This window comes from Ambystoma mexicanum, chromosome 2p, assembly GCF_040938575.1.
Source record: "Ambystoma mexicanum isolate Mex_15411 chromosome 2p, UKY_AmexF1_1, whole genome shotgun sequence".
Taxonomy (NCBI): Eukaryota; Metazoa; Chordata; class Amphibia; order Caudata; family Ambystomatidae; genus Ambystoma; species Ambystoma mexicanum.
In genome coordinates, this window is record NC_090923.1 from 1,424,523,575 (window position 1) to 1,424,547,025 (window position 23,451).

Here is a 23,451-nt window from a genome sequence, read left to right on the forward strand (position 1 = left end):
ACTGAGAACAGAAAGTAGACCACCAACCCCTTCTGCGCCCCTTCATGAAGAAATTGCAAAATGTCTGGGATGCCACACTCCAGTGCCAGGACACACTTCAGGTGACACCAAGCCAGAAAATTAGCCCAATGACGGTCAGAACTTAAGTGTAGAGGACTGACGCCCTCTGAACCATCCCAGCCACTGCAGCTGAAAGGCCTAATGCCAGGAGATCCCTCCTCTCTGTTTCCAGAACCCACAACGGATGAGAGAGGAGAAGGGGGACATTGACCACCCGCAATGCAGACGGCCACCTGTGCAACACCCAAGGAGAAGCTAACTGCATCTCCAGAAGGCCCGGGAACCACCTCCTCTGAGGCCAGTAAGGGACCACCAGGATAAACACACGTGGAGATGATCTGATTGGGCTGATGACCTGCAGAATCAGGGGATTTGGAGGAAAGGCATAAAGAAGCTCTGAGGGGCCAAGTCAAGGGAAGAGCGTCCACCCCCCGACAAACCCCTGGGGGGCAGAGTCCTCAAGCAAAACCAGGAAAGTTGAGAGTTGCAGGGGGAGGCAAAGAGGTCCATCCAGGGATGCCGAACCACCGACACACATCCTGAAAAACCTTCAGACAAAGAGACATCTCCGCTGAGACCGGAAACACCCTGCTGAGCCGGTCCACAGTCACATTGTCCACCCTCCGGATATGGATCCTCTCAAGGAGACCAGGTGTGCCGTGCCCCAGGTCCAAATGGACAAAGCCAGATCCTCCAGGGAGCGGGACCCCGTAGCCCCCCGATGGTTGATGGAAGCAAGAGCCAAGGTGTTGTCTTTCCGAACCATAACATCATTCCACTAGATCGAAGACCTGAAGACCACCAAAGCCCTAGAACATCTGATAACTCCTTCCAATTGGAGGAGGGCAGCTTGAAAAGAAAAGAGTTCCAGTGAGCACGGAACGTACTCAAAGGTAAGTACTTGGAAGAGGAATGGGGACATGGAGGTAATGACTTATTCATTCAAATGGATGTTAAATTAATTTTAATACATATTACATTCATTTCCATGTGTGCAATATTCATTTCAATGGGTTTCATATTCATTCCATTGCATGTCCTAGTCACTTCAACATGTGTCATATTCATTTCAATGGGTGTCATATTTATTTCAATGCATGTCCTATTCATTTTAACGCATGTCTTATTCATTCCAATGCATGATATATTCACTTCAACGTGTGTCATATTAATTTCAATGGGTGTCATATTAATTCCATTGCATGTTCTATTCACTTCAAAGTGTGTCATATTCATTTCAATAGGTGTCATAATTATCTCAATGCATGTCCTATTCATTTCAATGTGTGTCTTATTCATGCCAATACATGTTATATTCACTTCAATGTGTGTCATATTCCTTTCAATGCGTGTCATATTTATTCCAATGAATGTTATATTCACTTCATCCTGTTTCATATTCATTCCAATGAGTGTCATATTAATTCCAATGAGTGTTATATTCACTTCAACCAGTTTCATATTCATTTCAATGGGTGTTCTGTTCATTCCATTACATGTCCTATTCAGTTCAACGTGTGTTATATTCATTTCAATGGGTGTCATATTCATTCCATTGCATGTCCTATTCACTTCACATGCGTCATATTCATCTCAATGGGTGTCATATTTATTTCAATGCATGTCCTATTCATTTTAACGCATGTCTTATTCATTCCAATGCATGGTATATTCATTCAAATGCATGTTATATTCACTTCAACGTGTGTCATATTCATTTCAATGGGTGTCATATTCATTCCATTGCATGTTCTACTCACTTCAAAGTGAGTCATATTCATTTCAATGGATGTCATAATTATCTCAATGCATGTCCTATTCATTTCAATGTGTATCTTATTCATGCCAATACATGTTATATTTACTTCAATGTGTTTCATATTCATTTCAATGGGTGTCATATTCATTCCAATGAATGTTATATTCACTTCAACCTGTTTCATATTCATTTCAATGGGTGTTATGTTTATTTCAACGTGTGTCATATTTATTTCAACGTGAGTCATATTCATTTCAATGGGTATCATATTTATTTCAATGTGTGTCATATCTATTTCAACGTGTGTCATATTTATTTCAATGGGTGTCATATTCATTCCATTGCATGTCCTATTCACTTCAACGTGTCATATTCATTTCAGTGGGTGTCATATTCATTCCAATGAGTCTCCTATTCACTTCAACGTGTTTTATATTAATTTCAATGGGTGTTATATTTATTTCAACGTGAGTCATATTTATTTCAACGTGAGTCATATTTATTTCAACGTGTCATATTCATTTCAATGCGTGCCATATTCATTCCATTGCATGTCATATTCACTTCAACGTGTGTCATATTCACTTCAATAGGTGTCCTATTCATTTCAATGTCTGTCCTATTTATTTCAATGCATGTCTTATTCATTGAATTTCAGTGTATGTCATACTCATTTCAATACATGTCATACTCATTTCAATACATGTTATACTCATTTCGATACGTATTATAGTCATCTCAGTGTATGCCTTACTCATTTCACTGCATGTTGTATTCACTTCAATATGTCACATTCACAAAGGTGTAATTTTGACTTGAACGGCCTCCCATACCTGTAGGGGCGGTCGGGGCTATGTGTTTCAGGTGTTTTCACCTCAGGCATGATGAGGACTGCCCTGATCAGACTGGGGGGAATGGACGATCCAAAGGGGGATATTGTGTGTGTTGGCACGGAGAAACAAGCAGAGAGAGAAATTTGAGGCTGGAGGCGCAGGGCGCATGACCCTGCGCGCAGCTGTTTCCCTACTACAAGCAGGCCTGTCCAGCGGGTGGGATCTCCACATTAGCTCCATTTGGGGAGTTGGCAGCCGTCGCGTTTTAACCATGCCAGATTTGGGGTGTGGTTACGGCAGCGTATGCTGTGACTGCCGGAGCGGCTCTCTGGTCAGAGGGCCCTGATGTCTCTCAGCAATTTTTTCCCCTGAGTTCTGATGACTATTGTGAGGTAGGATAAGGGGAGAGTGAACAGACGGGGGGCTCCGTTAGCCCAACACCGTTCGTTTATTTACGGACCCACAGTGTTCGGTCTGTTTGGGGCAACGGATATTAATGTAGGAGATAAAAGTAAAAAGAGAACTCTCAACAGCTGAGTTTGGTGGGCAGCCACAGTTCTGAGAGTTGCACGTTTTGATCTGTTGAAATCTTACCTCATACAGGTTTAGGAGAGGCAGCCATAGATGGATTTGACGACAGTGAAACGCATTCTGTGTTTGTTAGATCTGTTATTTGAGCTGTGTCAGTTTGACAGAGAACAATTGGGTTTGAATTCGGGAACATCAATGGGTTTGGTATATAGCATCAAGGCAGTGCGTTTTTCGGGTCACGTGTTCTTAAGGCAGCCCACTCCTCACTTTATACCGTGATCTGAGGTAGGGGGTGTGCGTCTTCTCCTGTACGCCATGCAAACCTTTCATTTTATTTAGCTGAGAGGCATCAAGGTTTACCAATTAATACTGGTGTTGCTTTCTCTCCTCAAGGTTATTATTATGCCATTTTTTTTATAGAATTTAATTGATTTTTTATCTATATCGTGTTCGTTTGCGTGTTTCGAAGTGCGACGAGGCAAGGGATGGGTACAGGGGAGAAACAAAACAAACTATCTTACTAGGCCCAGTGACATTGAGAATATGCATGGGCGAGGGAAAAGGGGAGAAGTGCAAGGAAGAGGGGGGACAGTGAAAAGTGCAGATCAAAGGAAAACAATAAATAGTAGATACTCAATAAATAGATAATAAATAACAAGAAGCGACAAACAATGGACGTGCATCCAACAGGTGGCAAGTGCTATTTGGAGGCAACAGACAGGGTGAGTCTGGTAAGTGCAGAAATAAAAAGGGTGGTGGGGACTGTATGGTTGGATTGGATTTCCTCCTTTCTAGCAGAACGCAGCTCCAAAATACACTAGGGCGACAAACTCTCAAAACCCATAGATATAAACTGTGGCGTTCCACAGAGGGCAAGTTTATCGCCTCTCCTCTTCAACTTATATCTTCACTGCCTGTGCACTCTCCTCAACAAATTGGGCGTGCGATTTACCATCTTCGCCGGTGACACTCAATTAATAGTAGAATTGAACGGGTGTCATAACAAAGACAGCTCTACCATCACAAACATTTACAATGTAATCGAAGCTTGGATGAAAACAGACTGGCTCTGTTTAAACAGCAGTAAAACTGAGCTCATGATCTTCGGATCCTCCCAGACCAGGGCCAAACTTATCCCAGATTATGCTACATTCGACATAAAAAAATCAAGTATCCCAGTTTCCGATAAAGTAAAAACTTTAGGAGTGTACTTGGAGCCGACACTAGGAGCAAATGCACACGTAGCCTACTTAAAGAAAAACTGCAGATACTAGCAAAGATGTCTTAGGCACATAAGACCGGTCCTAAATGAAAAACAATTGCACAACCATAGCCAGAGGCATTATCCTTTCAAGGCTTGACTATGGAAATGCCTTACTACTGGGAGCAAATAAATATTGCATTTCCCAATGTCAAGTCATACAAAACGATTCAGTGAGAATCATCAAGAACAAAACTAGAAGGGTCCACGTCACAGAGGACAGAAAATCCATACACTGGCTGGCCATTGAAGATCGCATCACCTTTAAATCAGTTTCAATAGTTCATCACTGCATCTATGGCACTGCCCCAGCATACTTAAAAGAACAAATTTCACTGTATCAACCAGGACGATCCATACGATCAATGAACCAAGGCCTAGTGAAAACCACTTGCATCAAAAAAATGAATGGACTAGGAAGATCCTTTGCAGTTTGAGCTGCTTTTGGTTGGCACAATCTTCCAGTCACGCTCAGACTTGAACCGAACTTCACGGTATTTAAAAAGAAACTCAAACCTTTCTTTTCAAGTAGTTAACCTAGAACACAACCTAGTGCCTGATTCCGCTCTGTCTTGTTTGTACTCGCTGTTACATGTTCGCGCCCTGATGTCTGTGGGTTGCGGCGAGCTATAAATAAATAAAATTAAAATACATTTAAAAAAATGGTTACAGATAAGTGCCCCAGTACAAGGGATAGCCAGGAGGCAGTGCGGATTGGTGGCACAGTGAGCAGGTACCTGGGCCCAGAAATCAGAAGGTAGGCCAAGTGCACAGTGCCAAGAGAGCAGATCAGCAGGGGAGAGAAGGGATGAAGGCAGATGTAAAGAGGAAGGTCTTGAGGTGCATCCAGAATCGGAGATAGTTTTCCTCAAGTTTCAGAGTGGCAGGGAGGCTGTTCCAGAGGGAGGTCCCAGCCGAAGACAAAGATCTACCCCAAGCTCGTTTCTTTGAAAAAGGACTGACACTGAGGGAGTTAGAGGTAGAAGAGCGAAGAGGTCGAGAGGGAAGGTATTTACGAAGGGACAGCTGAAGGTAAGATGGACCCAGGCCCCAGAAAAACTTGTGGACAATGCAAAGAATTTTGAATGTAATCCCTGCAGCCACTGGAGAGATTTCAGGGCAGGAGAGATACGATCCCAGGGCTTGAGGCCAAGGACAAGTCTCGCAGTCCTGTTCTGGATAAGTTGCAAAAGGTGGGGGGTGGAAGCAGGAAGATTTAGAAAGAGGCTGTTAAAGTAGTCCAACCTAGAAAGAACCAGGGCTTGAGAGACAGTGGTTTCTGGGGGAAGGAGAGGAAAGGCAGAATAACTCTGAGGAGGTGAAGAAGGAAGTTTGACTTTTTAGAGACATCAGAGATGTGGGCAGAGAAGGAAAGCGTGGAATCAAAGGATGAGGAGGATTTCAGTCTTGCCGGCATTTAGTCAGAGATCATTGGCAGCGCACCAATCCCGGAGGGCCGATAGGCAATCGGAGATGAGAGAAGGAGAGGAAGTGGCCGAGAGAAGCCTGAAGATGAGTAGAGTGTCATCAGCATAGCACTGGAAATGGGAACAGAAAATGGCAATGCGATGAGCGAGAGATGCCGTGTATTGGTTGAAAAGCCAGGGTGAGAGGTTGGACCCCAGGGGAACACCACAGGTGGAGAGGTAGATAGAAGAAAGGAAGGCCCCAAGTTGGACCTGGGATGGTCAATCAGAAAGGAAAGAGGTCAGCCAGAGCCTGATCAGTGATACCCAGGTTGTCACGGAGACGGTTGAGCAGGATGGTATGGTTGACCGTATCAAAGGCAGGAGAGAGATCAAATAGGATGTGGACAGAGGGGATGTTGGAGTCATGGTTGGAGAGCAGATCTTCACTGATGTTCAGGAGAGCAGTTTCAGTGCTCCTGGCAGCCCTAAAGCCAGATTGATGGTCGTGGAGACAACCAACAGAATCAGAGTGAAGGTTAAGTTGATAGATGGCAAGCTTTTCTAGGAGCTTGCCCAGAAAGGAGTGATGGAGATTGGGCGATAGTTAGCCAAGCAGGAGGGGTCGGCTGTGTGTTTTTTGAGGGGAGGGTGCACAAGAGAGTGCTTCAGGGGGGAAGGGAAGGCACCTGAGGCAAGTGTTATGCATGTGAGGCCTAGTCTTGTTTGTAAAACCTGTCTAGTGTTGTGTAAGTGGTCTGAGTGGTAAAGTGAAGCTACCATTAGTTTAGAGTTGCTTTTGTGGGTACTGGATTAAAGCAGGGTTAAAGTGATGACAGAACGTTTAAAGCTACAAAGTTAGGTATATCGTGCATTTATTTCTTCTTTGTCTGAAATGCAATCGCCCAACCACCCCTCATCAGATGGTAAGGAATTGATGCTATTTAATTATTTATTCTATGTCTGAAATTCAAGGGCTCAACCGCCCCTCAAAGATTAATGCACTGACGCTATTCAATTAAGCGGTTATCATATTTCAGAAATGTAAGTGCCCGGCCCTCACGGGCACGCTAGTGTTGTAATTTATTTATGTATTTATGAATGTCCAATATATTTATGTACATTTAAATAAAGGGGCTGTTCAAGTGCTATCAACGAAACAAGGCTATGGGCCCCATTATAAGTCTGGTGGTGGCCGTGCCGATAAAACCCGGCAGGCTGCCGCCAGACTTGCAAATTTTCCAGCGCCTGGCTTGCCGGATTTACCGGGGCATTACAGCGCCGGCGGTCTGGAAAGTCAGGCGCCAGAAAAATGGAATTCCCCTTTCCCATTGAGTGCCATGGGGAACACGGAAGCAGAAACTCGTACTATGCAGGTCCGGTAACAACGGTACCGGTAGGTTTACCGGCACCATTGTTACCAGACCGCCATAGTCGTAATGAGGCCCTATGTCATTTTATTTAATCAGGTTCATAGATACTAAGATCAGCCAACAGGGCTGACCGACCATAGGACAGTGCCAAATCCCACTCAGAGCACCCTGCTCTACTAGAGGGTGGCAATAGGGTTGTTATATGCTTGTTCACAGATTATACCCCTGGGTTTCAGTTTTCACATGTGTGGGGTAAGTGCCCCGAATCGGTTACCTACAGGTTGCTGTTTACTCCTTCATAAAGGATTAAGCGCAGAAACACCGTACACTTTGGAGGCACTGCTGAGATCAGGGGGCATTCACTCAAACCTTTATGTCAGTCAAAATGGCAGATGAATGTGTTGCATTGGGTACATGCAGAAGGGCTCATCCCTGAGGCATGCTTTGTAGTGGGCGAGGTCCCCTTACATATCACTACCAATGACGTGCTGGCTATGACTGGTTCCTTGGAACTCCTCACTGGGAAAGTGAAAAGTGTAGGGCGCATACCTGGTCAAGATACAAAATGTTATATGCTATGTTATGGTGGTAATTCTCTTACAGGTAAAACCCTGCCCGCTGAGATCTGAGGTGGGGAGCCTTTGGTTACTTGCCCTGTCTGGACACTAGACACTTGGCCTGGAATACCTCTGTGCCCTGAAGCCACTATATCACCCAAATATGCCGTAGTCATTGCTGCTGCAGTGGCTGAGACTGTTGGAGTGAACATGGAACAGCAATCCACATCCCTTTGGTTACGGAACATGGAACATAGACCAGATTATGACCATTTTCAGACGAGAAGCCTGTGCCTAAAGTAGAGGAGGGTGATGAACTAGGGGCAGACCTCACCCAGTTTATGTTACACGACTGGAAAGTGTCAGATCAAGAGAGGAGATGATGAGTAGTAGAGGCAATGAGAGGCCCTGCACTGCGGACAGTACAGTCCCTTCGAGCATTGAAACCCGAGCCGACTTCCCAGCAAGTGATGGGCGCTTTAGAGGGAGCTTTTGGCACCACTGAGCCAGCAGAGGACCTAATGGTGAGGTTTCATGCCACCTCCCTGAAGCTGGGAGAGAAGCTGTCTGATTACTTGGTGAGGATTGAACAAGTTCTATGTCTGGCTCACCATAGAGGAGGAGTGGAGCCTTCCAGATTGAACCAGTGTCACTTGAAAAAACTACTCAGAGGGGCTAGGGAGTCCCTAAATCCCTACTGCAACTAAGGCTGCAGGAGAAGCTGGATACACCCCCATTCTATAAAGATCTGCTAAGGTCCATCAGGGCTGTGGAAGAAGAAGCTGGCAACATCATTGTACAGAGTCACCTAGTACAAGGCAGAATCCAAACACCTAAAAATACCATTCCTCAGCAGCAGCAGATGGAGGAGCTGCAACAACTAGTCCGGAAACTACAAACCCAGTTGATGACCCAGAAGAGCCCGAGTGCGAATCAAAATCGAGGAAGAGACACTTTCCCATCATCCCGAGAACAGGAGAATCAGGTGTATCGACAAGCACAAGAGCCTGAAATATTTTCCATAATCCTCTGCTCCGTTACCACCATAGAGATTTTGCCATCAATGTGGGGATGACAGTCACTGAACTCGACTGTGCGACAGAAACCCAGATTATGCCCGAGTAGCTGCTCGCTTTAATGCTCTTAAACCCATTCCAGCCCAGGCATTGTCAGGAAATGCGAAGGAGGTTTTAGCGGCAGAGCACCTAGTACCTCAACTACAGGAGTGAGCTCCACTGAAACGAACACCGGCAACTCGATAAGGATGTTGAGTTCAGGACTCCAGACTATCCCATATCAAAGTAAGGCTCAGGAGGGTCCCATGGCTGACCATCTCTGTCTAGTTCATGAGCACTGTAATACCAAGGACGAACTGCTAGCAAGCTGTAACAGGCTGCGGACTCGAGCCCATACCCACCGTGGCATTCCCACTAGCCTTGTTTGACCCACCATGACCATCCCAGTTGACTTTGAGGGGTGAAGGACCACAGCATTACTGGACAGTGGCTCCCAGGTCACCATTGTATATGAGCCATGCTATCGCCAGCATATGTTGCATCTGCCATTAGAACCTCTGAAGGGGCTGCATCTGATGGGAGTTGGAGATGCTGCATGGCGATACCTTGTATATACCTGCGCGAAAATCCATTTAAATGAAGAAGTGGCTGGAGCGAACACCACTTTGACAACCTTGGCGTTAGTGTGCACCACGAAGAACCAGAATCCGGAGCATCAACTCTGCCCTGTCGGTATGCTAGCCAAGCTGTGTATGGAAATGGCAGGTCCACAATTTGCCCAATCTTTGAAGATGCACCTGGCTTGCCAACAGGCCTACCTCAAGAATGGCATGGAGAAGCCGGATCAACCTGACGGGCCTGTAGTAGATGTGACCACCACCAACCACGGTCAAGCGGACATACCACCTGGCCAGACTGTGATGGTGCTTGGCACGTACGCCTCCTAGAACATAAGGTATAAGCTCTTTCCATCGAATTAATTACCATCAAATTACTATCCATCGAAATGTATTCACTGAAATGCTTTTCCATCGAGAAGCATATTCATTGAATGAATTTCAATGGATTTCTATGGATTTTAGGATTTGGGGATGGGTAAGGGTTTGGGTTAGGGTTGGGGGGTGCCCTTGGGGGTTGGCGGAACCCCCCCCAATAAACACTACAAGGGTTTGGGTTAGGGTTTGGGTTAGGTTTAGGGTTAGGCTTAGGGTTTGGGTTAGGGGTGCCCTTGGGGGTTGTGGTGGTTGGGGGGAATCCCCCCAATAAACACTACAAGGGTTTGGGTTAGGGTTAGGGAGGTGCCCTTGAGGTTTGGGGTCCCCCCCATAAACACTACAAGTTAGAGGAAGCTCGTGGATTTTGCATTGAATTCTTTGAAATAACACTGCATAATCGTTACGTTTATTTAAATGTTAAGTTTATTTAAATATATCTACTTTAATAAATAACAGTATTTTTAACTGTTAAGAATAACTAATAATTGTGAAACTGTTAAATCATTTATAATTCACCATATATTAAACAATTATCTGTATTACTATAGAACAATCAATATATTTTTTGACCAGTTAATGTCGCTATTTCTCTTTTTTTAGTCTTTTGAATGAATGGTTTTCCATGTAGTTCTATTATTTCGACATCACACGTACGACGTAATAGCCCTTTTGGAAGTTCTTTTTCACAAGTTGGATGTTCGTCCTGGAGTTCGTGTTCCCTTTGGATTTTCAAATGGTTTTTTTAAATGTTTTATGGTTTTCTTTTTCCGGATTGCATTTTTTATGGATTTTTCCTGGTTTTGGTCTCTTTTTATCGTGGATTCTTGGTGGATTACCGTGGATTCTTGGTGGATTGCTCTGAAATTTGTCACATTCATAATTGTTTTTTCTTTTTTGGATCTGTGGATACCACTGGAATCAGTGAGTTCTTTTACATTAAGTTTAACGTTTAATATTGAATGCTACGCTGTTTAGGAATATTAATTTGTCCACTTTGCAAAATTTAGGATGCATTGCTTTAGTCTTTCCTCTGTATCTCAGTATTTTTTCCGTTGATGTTGTGTATTTTCTTTGGATATTGTCTGTGCTATCAGCATTTCTTCATTGGATTGTTCTATTTTGGGCTGTTTTAAAAAGTTCCACAGTGTTGGATTTTGTGTTTTAAATGATTGCTTCAGGCCACTATGCCACCCTTCCATTTTGTTATTGGTTCTGGCATGTCCTTCTACTAATGAATTGAAGCAGTTCCACACATTTTTATTGTATCTTGGTCTTCTTCTTGTACCATTTCGTGCTAAGTGTCCTATCCATGTGCTTTCAAAGTAATCTAAAAGTGATTTGAGGTAGTGTTCATTTTCTGTAACGCTTACTTGGACTCCCCGGGAGCGTAATGCCTTCTCACCCTGTGGACCTGGTACTTGACACTTTTTGGATTCTCTTTGTTTAAACAATAATAACAATAATAGAACACTATAACATCTATTGACTAAGATACTACTGCTTGAGATGTGTACCCTTTTAATCTCGCCCTTCTAACCTGTGTTGATTTTGTGTGGAGCTCTCCATCCTGCTTTTCTATATGGGCAGGTTGAGATGAAGGAACAATGGTAACTTGGGTAGCTGAAGTATTCTATAGTATCTTGTCACAAAATGTCTTTACTTTTTTAAAGAATGAGTCTTGGAGTAAGTAGCTGGTGAAAATACTGTAATCTTTAGGGGCTTGAATTAATTCCTACATTGGAGAGATCTCTCTTTCTGATAACTTGCTCTATTTTCCCTTCTTTTGCAGGTTCTCTGAATTTAGGAAAAAGAATTATGGCTGCGGAGGGCTGCAGAGTTACTCAGGATGAGAAAACTTTTTTAAACCTAAATTCGCCTATACGGAGTAACTGCAGCCTTAAGGGAAGCATGCAGAAACAACTGTGAGGTGATAACTTGAAGAACCTTCAGGTACATAAAATGCTTAGTAAACATCTTCTTTCTTTAACTATTGCATTCTTTTTATTGTTAATTTAAATACCTTTTGTCTTGTCTGCTGGTTTTTGTAAAGCTGTGGAAAATACCTTCGGAAGATGCAGTGGCTGCGGAAGAAACCTATAACTGAAAATGCTGCAACTACGAACGAAAACTGTTGGATGAAGTTACTACGGAGGTGAGTGAAACTTCTGACTGAAGATGCTGTGACTACGAGCGAAGACTGCTGACTGAAGATGCTGCGGCTGTGAGTGAAACTTCTGACTGAAGATGCTGTGACTACGAGCGAAGACTGCTGACTGAAGATGCTGTGGCAATGAATGAAACTTCTGATGGAAGATAATTGCTTCAGAGATAACCTTAGACAGGTAAGTCTTTTCTATTAACTATAGAACTCTGTAGTTTGCTGTAAAACTAATGTCTCTTGCTCCTTTTACAGGTTCTGTGAGGAGAAACGCCGGTAGCTTTACCCGCTGTCAGCGGAGCAGACGCGAAGCAGAGGCGGGGCTTAAATAGCTCCCTCTGCAATATGAATAGTACATGCAGAAACTTATGAATGGACCTTGCAGCGGCCATGTTAAGTGTATGGAATTACTGTAAATCATCATAAAAGTCTATGGAAGTGTATGCTGAGAAGGATGTAAATGCCATGTGTGCCAGGCTAACACCCACCTTTGACCTGCTGTTGTACATAATCTTCTCTGCCTAGCCAGAAAGCCCAAATGAGGGCTATGCCCACTGACTGGGATCCTGACATTTTCTTTTTAAAACTGTGATTCAATTAACTGTTTATAGTAATTTTCAACGTGATCAATATGTACAAAAGCAAGTGAAAATAATAATTTTACATTATGTTGAAATTCCAAATCACTAATGTATCTTGATTGCATTCCTAAATGTTGTACATTCCTCCATAGTACCTGCATAAAATGAAAAAAACATCCTTGTATTTTACATGATTGAAAAGTCTCTGAAAATGGTTTCATTTGCTGTAATTCATAATCAGGTACCGTGATTTGTGGTGAATTAGGAGTAATATTGTCTCTAATGAATCTGAAAATATGTTTATACAGGTCTTCTGTTTTATTTGGGATTAGCACATAGATTAGTGGTACAAGAGAGTCTTCTATCATTCCATGGACGCTATAGAATTGTACAAATGGTTTTGGGCATACCTTAAATGTTGCATCCCCATGCCAGATTTTTGAATATTTTAGGTACTCCATGTTTTGTGTAGTACCAAATATCAGCAGTTTTTGTTCATTTACATTTTTATTTAACAGCATGAAATTGTCATTCTTTTCAGTGCAATTCCAGTGGTATATCAATCTCGTTATACGTTACTGTCACCTTGGGAAACTTGTTTATTATTTGCCTTTGTTTGATTTGTCTCTGAGGTGTTTTTATTTGTGGCATCTGTGCTGCGACATGAAACAGCAATTTGGTGAAGATGTGTTTTATGACAGATCCACTTGCCTCTTCCTTGTTTTCATGAGCTCTTTTTTTCATAATATGTGTGCTATCCGGCAAATGATTGTGCTCAATTTGGTGAATTATTTTTTCCCCGTGACTGATAGCTCTTCCTTTGCATATACTTTTGTAATATTCTGTACATTTCCAATACACTCGTTCATTGATCTGCTTCTCCTGTTGCATGTGTATCCCAAATAAGCTAGTTGCTTTTCCCCCATTTTAGAGGTAATTAATTCCATACTCTCTGCCATATTTCTTGACTGTAAAACGAAATAAACCTATTTTTATAATTACATTTAAAGTATCTTTACTGTGTGATTCCCTGATACTTATACGTTATTGTGGTGAATAAAAATGCTTACCAATAGTTTCAAATAATGATGCTCACTGAGTTTGCTTCCACAATCCGTTCGATTCTCTCAGCACAAAATGGGTAATGCGACGTTATAAGCAACTGTCACTTTTAATTAGGTTACACCATAGGGTGCTTTACTCATACATCTGCTATTTTCATCGAACCTCTCCATATTGTCAATGGAAAGGTTTCGATGGATATGCACTTTTAATTCAACAAATGTCCTTTCGATGAATCTTTTTTCGTTGGCTTCCGATGGTTAATTTTCGATGGAAAGACTAGTAACCGAAAATAACAGCTACCAGAACTTGGTGATGGAGGCTTCCGAGAGTGATGGAATGCCGGGAGGTCTGTTGGTCCAATGCACCCTGATCAGTGACAATGGCAGAAGGCTGAAAAACATCAGGTTCCCAATCACCAATATTACTGACAAGATTGTGCACCTACCAGGAGGTCTGAAGATTGCACAGTTTTACCTTGCCGACTCGGTGGGCCAGACTAACGGGACACGAAGCATATCTCCTCCCTTTGATGTTCAATTTGGGGAATCGCCATTGTTGGAACGAGAGAAAGATCATCTATGAGATCAGTTGTCAATGCGTGCAGATGTTTTTTCCACCAGTGACTGGGACTTGGGTGAACCCAAGGGAGTGGAGCATCACATCCGGTTAAATGATGATACCCCTTCCGAGAGAGATCACAGAAACTAGCACCTGCCGATGTGGAGGATGTTCAGAGACATCTTGAGGAATTGTTGCATGCAGGCATCATTCAGGAATCCAGAAGCCCTTATGCTTCGCCCATCATTGTGGCTCGGGGAAGAACAATGATGTGAGGCTGTGCATTGATTACAGGCACCTAAACAGCATAACGGTTCCCGACCAATACACCATGCCACCAGTGGACAAACTGTCTGGTTTGGAGCAAATGGTTCTCAGTCCTGGACCTACGGAGTGGATACTACTAAATTCCCATGCTGCCAGGAGACAAAGAGAAGACTGCGTTCATCTGCCCTTGGGGTTTTACCAGTTCACTCGAATCCCACAGGGGATATCGGGAGTTCCAGCTACTTTTCAACGATTGATGGAAAGAACTGTGGGTGACATGAATTTACTAGGGGTTTTGGTCTGCCTGGATGATGTGATCATTTTTGGAAAGACCCTGGAATAACATCACCAAAGGCTGTTAAAGGTATTGGATCGACTCCAGGAGCAAGGTCTGAAAATGTCTTTGGAAAAGTGCCAGTTTTTAGAACCAGCATGAAGTACATCGGCCATGTAGTGTCAGCCGAAGGAGTAAGTTGAACCCCGCCAAGATGGAAGCTCTCCGAACTTGGCCCCGAATACAGAATCTGTGGGAGATGAGGAGTTTCCTGGGGTTCTGTAATTATTATCGAAGGTTCGTGCCAGGTTTTGCAAACATAGCCAGGCCACTCACAGAACTGACCAAGGGCTATCCAGCCCCACATAATACAGTGACTAGTGGTGGAACCCATTGCAAGGCCTTACACCATGACAAAGAAAATGTTGGACTACGATGGAGTACGACCAGGCATTTGCCCAGCTTGTCCTGGCTTATGCAGATCCACAACTGCCTTATATTCTGCATGTAGATGCCAGTTACAACGGTCTGGGTGCAGTGTTATATCAAGAGCAGCAGGGCGCTGTTAGATCTGTGGCATTTTAGTCCCTCCGAGATGCACTATCCTACACACAAGTTGGAATTCTCATTTCTCAAGTGAGCGGTGGCTGAAAAACTGCGTGACTACCTCTATGGAGCCACCTTCACAGTGAAAACTGACAACGACCTGCTGACATACATCATTAAGTCTGCCAAGTTGGATGCGACAGGACATCGTTGGCTAGCGGCCTTATCCATCCATCCTTTCTAGATCTGCTGCCTCTACCCTCCGCCCCCTGCATTTTATCCAGAACAGGACTGCGAGACTTGTCCTTGGCCTCAAGCCCAAGGATCGTATCTCTACAAGACTGAAATCTCTGCACTGGCTCCCAGTGGCTGCGAGGATTAAGTTCAAAACCCTCTGCATCGTCCACAAGGCCTTCTGGGGCCTGGGGCCTCAATACCTTCAACTCTCTCTTCCTAAATACCTTCCTTCTCGAGCTCTTCGCTCATCTGCCTCAAACTCCCTCAGGGTCAGTCGTTTCTCCAAGCAACGAGTTGGTGGTAGATCTCTTTTTTTGGCTGGGGCCTCCCTCTGGAACAGCCTCCCTGCCCCCCTGAAACTTGAGGAGAATCATCTTCTGTTCCGGAAGCACCTCAAAACCTTTCTCTTTGCTTCTGCTTTTTCTCCTCGTCTCCCTTGCTGACTTCCTGGCTGACACTGAAATTGCACTGGTTACCTGGGCACCATCTGATCTCGGGCCCAGGTCCCCTCCTCCGCCAGTCGCACTCCTGCACTGCCTTCCTGGCAACCCCCGCACTTGGGGACTGCTTTCTGTATCCCTACAGTCCCACTTCCAGCACTTGACACCAGGTGTCTGCACTTAGCCTGCACTTGCCACCGGCTGGCCGTACTTTTACTTATTGTTTATTTATTTTTCTTATCCCATGTACTGCACTGTCCTCTCCCCCTTCCCCCTCGCACTTCTCCTCCCTCCCCTTCCCATGCACTTGCACGATATGAATGACACCTGGCCTAGTAGGATCGGTGTCTGTCTTCCCTCTGTTCCCCCTCCCTTGCCTCGTCGCGCCTTGAAACACTTGTGTATAGGCGCGTTATAAATGCCATATCATATCATATCATATCTACGATTTTCAATAAGAGTATCGCCCTGGAACCAATCATATCGACGCTCATGCTCTGTCCAGAAGACCCCCCCGCCAAAGACAGATCATAATCTATCTGCATTGAGATGGCATCTGTGTCAATTGTGAAAGCTATTTGTAGGAAAGAGACCTTCCAGTTAGCAGACCCGGCGCGTCTTATTAACTGCCTCTGGGGGACAGTTAAAGGAATTCCTGTGAGCTATTGTGATGCGACCAATCTAATGGCTCCAGAACTGCCCCACATGACCCAAGCTGAATTGAGACAAACACAGTTGAAAGACTAAGAACTGTGTGAGGTGTTCAACACCAAAGAACGTGGGGCCGAGGGACCACCAGACAGTAGCAATCTGGCAAATCAACAGAACTACCACAAATAATGTAAATCTCTAGTACTGAAAGGGGGAGTGCTGTTCAAAGAGAGTAAAATCCAAGGGCAACGTATTAATCTGGTTGTACTCCCGCACTCACTACATCCATTGGCACTGCGCACCCTTCATGATCAACATGGGCACCTGGGAAGCGAACGAACACTAGAGTTAGTCCAAAGCCAATTCTACTGGCTTCGATTGGTCCCTGAGGTAGACGAATACTGCTACACAAGTGCCAGGTGCATTGCTAGGAAAGCGCTCAGCCGTCCAACCGCAGCACTCCAACACCTACAGAGCTCTGGGCCCATCAACTTCCTGAGCCTTGAACTAGACAGCAGCAGAACTCAAAATGTTTTGGTGGTGACCGATCATTTTACACAGAATGCCCAAGCATATCTAACTAAAGATTAGAAGGCTGCCACAATAGCCAAAGTACTTTGGGACACATTCTTTGTTCATTATGGGTGGCCCGCACACCTGCAATCTGATCAAAGGGCTAGACTTCGAATCCAAGCTCATCAAAGAACGTATGCATTTGATTGGGGTAGCAAAAACACGGACCTCCCCCTTCCGCCCACAGGGTGATGCGCAAGTTGAACGTTTCAATCACACATTGCTGGGTATGCTGGGCACTCTGACGGCCAAAGAAAAATTAAAATGGAGTAAGCATATGTCGACGTCAGTTCACACATACAATTGTACTAGGAACAGCACAGGGTTCACTCCGTATCAGCTGATGTTTCGGCGAGACACCAGGCTGCCCATAGACTTGAGCTTTGTGGTCTCTTCCGATGGAACTGGTGTAGAGAACTACCACAAATATGTGAAAGATCTTCAAGAACAATTAACTAAAGCCTTCCAATTGGTTCAAGTCGCTGCTGAACAGAATGCTAGGCAAAACAAGAAGTGATATGTTCCATAATCTACAACCTGGTGATCGGTGCTCATAAGGAGCTTAGGGAAAAGAGAACGTAACAAGTTGGGAGACCGCTGGGAGTCTCAGCCCTACATTATTGAGTGACAGTAAACAGGATTGCATGTATTGAGACTAAAAAAAGAAAGGTCCCGAGGTATGTGAAAACTTTGCACCAAAATCACCTTTTACCAATAGGAGATGATGTGGAGCTAGGAGAACCCTTTGCCGCTGAAGTTCCTCTTGCACCCAGTAACAGGATCACCTGAACACAGCAATCAGAGGCATGTCCCGAGGAAGTACCACACCCAACAAGGCTGGGGACTTTACAGTCTGTAGGCACTAGTATGTCATTAGACACACATTAAGAGGAAGAAGATGCCAGTCAGGATGAGTCTGAGTTTTTAAACCTCGCCTTTTGGACTAGAAGTGATACCACAACCAGGGGCGTTGCTAGGGGGGGCTAAGGGGGCTATAGCCCCTGATCTTTTGGTTGTAGCCCCGGATAGAAACTCAGGAGCTACAGCCAAAAGACTAGCTAGCCCCCAGTCCCAACAGTTCCGACATCAGCTTAGCCCCGGGTCTTTTCCAGACCTAGCAACTCCCCTGACCACAACTACCCCTGGGCATTCAAGCCCTATAGTGCCCTGAGAGAGTAGGATAGAGGTACTGGATACAGATAATCTGGAATCGTCGTTGCTATCACCAGAAGATCATATGCAGAGGTCAGGCCCGGCAACTATGGACAGACCCTCAGAAGTGGTGGAAAGCACGGAATCGGAACCCCATTCAGAAGCAAATTGTGAGCTCCAGCGATCTCAACGAGAGGTCAACCCAGTCAGAATATTGAGCTACAATGCTCCCTCCCGAGAACAAACTGAAACCATCCGAAGGGGAATTCCGGTACAAGCTACGCTATGTACAGATTCATATGCTAATAAGACAATCTTGTATGCTCAACATTGGGGGAATGTCCTTTTGCTATGGAGTGTAAAGTGTCCGTTGTTGTTGTCTGTACCACAGGATGATGTAAACCCTTAGGAGCAAGGGTTTTGTATGGCTGAGGGGTGGATGTAACCCTGTACATAATTCCGGGTCGGATATACGAGGGATATTATGTCCCTGTAAGTGAGACCAGTGTGGGGGGCTGTGTAGAAGGATTGTAAACATCATTCATTCCAATTGTTTAAAAAAATGTGAAGACTGTGATGCTTTTAATTATTTACCATAACATGTGTGTAATTCCCATATTGTTTATATGTGGGGGTGTTCATGTGTTATCTGTTCTGCCAAGCCATCGTTCCGTATATGTGTGTGTGTGTGTGTATATATATATATATATATATATATATATATATATATATATATATATGGTGGTCGGGTACGTGGCAGTGTTTAATAAATAGGGGATTATTTATCTTCTTGGGTTTGTTATACAAAGCGTTTAAATCCTTCCATTTCGTGTAACGAGCGGGGTGTTAGGGTTTTCTGTTTTCCTTGTAGCCTAAAATGGAGGACGATGGTAGGGTCCACCTCTAGGGGGACCAATGTGTTTCTGAGGTGTTTTCACCTCAGGCATGATGAGGACTTCCCTGGTCAGAGTCGGGGTAATGGACGGTCCCAAGAGGGATATTGTGTGTGTTGGCACAGCGAAAAAAGCAGAGAGAGATTCGAGGCTGGAGGCGCAGGGCGCATGACCCTGCACACGTTGCGTTTCCCTGCTACAAGCAGGTCTGCCCACTTGGGATCTCTGTGTTAACTCTGTCAGTTTGACAGAACAATTGGGTTTGAATTCGGCAACTTCAGTGGGTTTGGTATACGGCATCAAGGCAGTGCGTTTTTCATGTCACAGGTATTCTTAAGGCGGCCCTCACCTCACTTCATACTGTGATCTGAGGTAAGGGGTATGAGCCGTCTTCTGTATGCCATGCTAACCTTTACTTTTATTTAGCTGAGTGGCACCCAGGTTTCCAAATTAATACTGTCGTGTTCTCTCCTTGAGATTATTATTCTCCAACCTTTTTTCTTAGAGGGTCACTGTGTTGGGTGGAGGCAGATATACACCCCGCCTGAAATGTACTTAGCTGTTATGTTTTGGCTGGGTACCCGCTTATATTAGTTCTTTTACCAGAAGGGCTGGACTCGTTACTACGTGTTATGCATGTGGGGCCTAGTCTTGTTTGTAAAACCTGTCTAGTGTTGTGTAAGTTGTCGAGTGGTAGACTGCAGCTACCATTAGTTTAGAGTTGCTTTTGTGGGTACTGGATTAATGCAGGGTCAATGTGATGACAGAACATTTAAAGCTACAAAGTTAGGTATATCTTGCATTTATTTATTCTGTCTCTGAAATGCAATCGCCCAACCACCCTTCACCAGATGGTAATGCACTGACGTTATTCAATTGAGCGGTTATAATATTTCTGAAATGTAAGCGCCCGGCCCTCACAGGCACTGTAGTGTTGTAATTTATTTATGTATTTATGAGTGTCCAATATATTTATATACATTTATATAAAAAGGGCTGTTCAAGCACTGTCAATGAAATAAGGCTATATCTTTTTATTTATTCAGGTTCTTAGATACTAAGGTCAGTCAACAGGGCTGGCCGACCATAGGACAGAGCCAAATCCCACTCAGAGCACCCTGCTCTACTAGAGGGCGGCAATAGGGTTGTTATATGCTTGTTCACAGATTATACCCCTGGGTTTCATTTTGCACATGTGTGCAGTAAGGTATAAGTGCCCCCGACTCACGGTTACCTACAGGTTGCGGTTTACTCCTTCATAAAGAATTATGGGTAGAAACACCTTACAGTGAGCTAACGGCTTACAGGCTTGCATCTCTGCTAACTGATGTGCCAGTAAGCCTGTAGCTGGAAAGTGGATATTTTGGTGATAGTTACCTGGGATGAGTTTGTCGCTGCGGCAGTCATACAGCATCCCTAACTGGAATGGACGCCCAAGAGCTGGCATTTCAATTGCTGTCGGATCTGAAGTGGCCATCGTCACCTTCCTGGCGGCTCACACGTTCTGTTGGCTGCACCTAACAATGAAATTCGGTGAAAATTAGATTCACAATACCTCATAGCAATTTAGTGATTAGTGGCTGCATTACCAAAATAAAGCAACGGAACAGATGTCTATCTTATCTCCAATCCATCCCTCAACTCAAAGAGGCGTGCGTCATTGGATAAGGTCTCTGAGATTGGTCGCATCATTTTCACATAGCATGCTATGTCATTTATAACACGCCTGTAAACAAGTGTTTCTAGCTGTGACAAGGGATGGAAAACAAAACAAACTATCTTACTAGGCCTTGTGCCTTTCAGATCGTGCAAGTGCGGTAGCGCAACGTGCAAGGTGGGAGAAGGGGAAGTGCAAGGGAGAGGGAAAGTGCAATCTGAGCATCATTGCTCAATAAGTGCAGCCAGGGCAATGTGGCTTAGGGTAAGTGCAAGGAGGCAGGGGCCTGCAGGGTAACAGTTACAGCCCCTAAGTGTGCAGTAGGCCCAGAGGCAGTTATAGGGCGACTGGTCGTGGAGGAACCTGGTACCCAGTGAGACTCTGAGGCTAGCCAGGCCACCAGTCGGCACAGCAGACATATAGGTCAGGAGCGAAGAGAGAGAAAGCAGAGGCAAAGAGGAAGGCCTTGAGCTGCTTCCAGATCTTCAGATGGTCTGGCTCAAGTTTAAGGGGGCAGGGAGGCCCTTCCAGAGGGAGGCACCTACAGAGGAGAGAGATCTACCCCCACTCTATGACTGGAGAAGTGTCTGACCCTCAGAGAGTTAGAGGTGGCTAAGGAAAGGGTTTGAGAATTAAGGTGTTTTGGAAGAGGACGTTGGATGTAGTGCGGGCCCCGGCCCCAGAAAGCCTTGTGGACGATGCAGGTTGTCTTGAACTTGAACCTTGCAGCCACCGGAGCCAGTGGAGGGATTTCAGGGCTGGAGAGATGTGGTCCCTGGGCTTGAGGCCAGGTATAAGTCTTGCAGTCCTGTTATGGATACGTTGCGGAGAGTAGAGGAAGGCAGATTGAGGAAGCGGCTGTAGCAATAGTCCAGCCTAGAGAGAACCAGGGCTCTGGAGATGGTGAGTTTCTGGGGGAAGTGAGAAAACCTCTGAAGAGGTTATTAGGCAGAAACCTGTGCAGTTCCCTTTGGGACCACTGCAAAAGATTTAAGACCACAGGTGGTTGGCAGTGAACCCAATTGGTATCAGTCTGTACCACCCAGATTTACCTGATTAAAAAGACACACTTGTAAATTACACTAGCACAGAAAGGTAAGTAAGTTCAAAACACAGTCACTATTACTATATGTACATCCCTGATCACTTGTTGAACAAGTCTTAGTTAACACCACTTATTTCCAGACAGAGGTGAGCACTTAACATAAGATGGCACTCCAACAAGTTAGTTAAAAAGGGAGGGAAAAGCAGAATTAAGAGAGCAACAATACCAAACACTTTTCTGAGAACTACAGCAAGTTAGGAAGACACAGCCTACTGGGGATCAAGGAAGTTCAGGTGCCAGGCCCACTCTAGGGAGAGCAAGGTAAAATATGCCCAAGATCACACATTTGCAAAAGTCTTCAAAGTCTTTGGAGGTAGGTAGAAAAAGGTTGGTATCAAGTCAGAAAAGTTAGTTAGGGTGCCCTAGCCCAGGTTAGAAGGCCGAGGATTTAACACACCCCGAGCAATCTGTTGCAAGGGAAGCCAGGATGAGCACAGTACCTTAAATGGAAAGGATCCTCCAGCCGGGGCAGTTGTTCCTGGCAGCGGGTGCAAGTCGCGGCGTCGTCCAGAGGAAGAGAAGATCTCGACGTGGAGGAAAGCTGAAGGTGGTTGCACTGCCAGGGAAGAAACCAGCCGCAGAGTTTTTCGGTTAAAAGGTACGACCCTTTTATTCGCGGTTCTGGTGAACCGTGGTATTCCGGTTGCCGGGGTGCTTGGCACAGGCAAGGCAGCCACGAGCTGATCCAGGAAGGTGAAAAAAGGAAGGCAGACTGGTTATCCCCACCAGTCAAGGGAAGAAGACTCTCCGGACTGGAGATCTCCTCTGTCGTTGGGAAGTGGTGAGACTGTTCCGCAGGGCTCCACCGGTGGTGTCGTCGTGGCAGGTCGGCTCAGCTTCACCCTCTTTGGCTTCTTAGGTCCTGTGGCGACTTCTGATGTTCCAGTCCCCAAAGCCCTGCTTTTATGCAGCAAACCCCCATTCACCAGTCCTAGCTGTCACTCAAACATGCTAAGTGGTGAGCCGGGGGGCTCACCACTGGGCCAATCACACAAGAGTGCGACTTGAGTTGCCAAGGCAACTCAGTCCAGGGTGCCTAAAACCCCTCCCACACATCCTGTAGACCCAGACATAGTGGCACCACTTTGGAGGGCTTCTGTGCAGAAACCCGCCAAAAGTGGAACAAAGGCTCGACTCGGGTTCAGGGTTACTGAAGCGAACACAGACGCCGTTTTGGCGCCGAGTTCTGGCAAAAAATCCCGACTGGTGAATTAATATTAAATAAATAAACCAGCGGTATCTTTAACATTGCACCAAAAAGTGGTGCATTAAAATCAATGGGAAATCCCATTGGGAAATATTCCGGTGGAATATTTCCGTGGTATCCACTGCCACCAGCCAGGAACTCGACAAGGGGGGACGGGACAGTACCCCCTCGACAAACAGACCCAGGGGCAATCTAATTGCCCCTACCAGTACTTCCACAGTATGATGGTTTGTACTGGTTCTGTTCATAATTTAAGACTAGTAAAGTCAATGGTGACTTTACCTGCCCAGGGAGAC

General features: G+C 45.0%; 1 protein-coding gene across 1 annotated transcript in view; it reads right to left on the minus strand.

Annotated features, from left to right (window-relative positions):
• Positions 1-23,451, minus strand: part of LOC138567580 (stonustoxin subunit alpha-like) — a 320,545-nt gene that overhangs the window by 170,990 nt on the left and 126,104 nt on the right. Inside the window, exon 3 of the mRNA XM_069645951.1 lies at positions 20,564-20,703. Coding sequence (XP_069502052.1) covers positions 20,564-20,663 — 100 coding nt within the window. The 5' untranslated portion in view covers positions 20,664-20,703. The remainder of the gene's footprint in view (positions 1-20,563; positions 20,704-23,451) is intronic.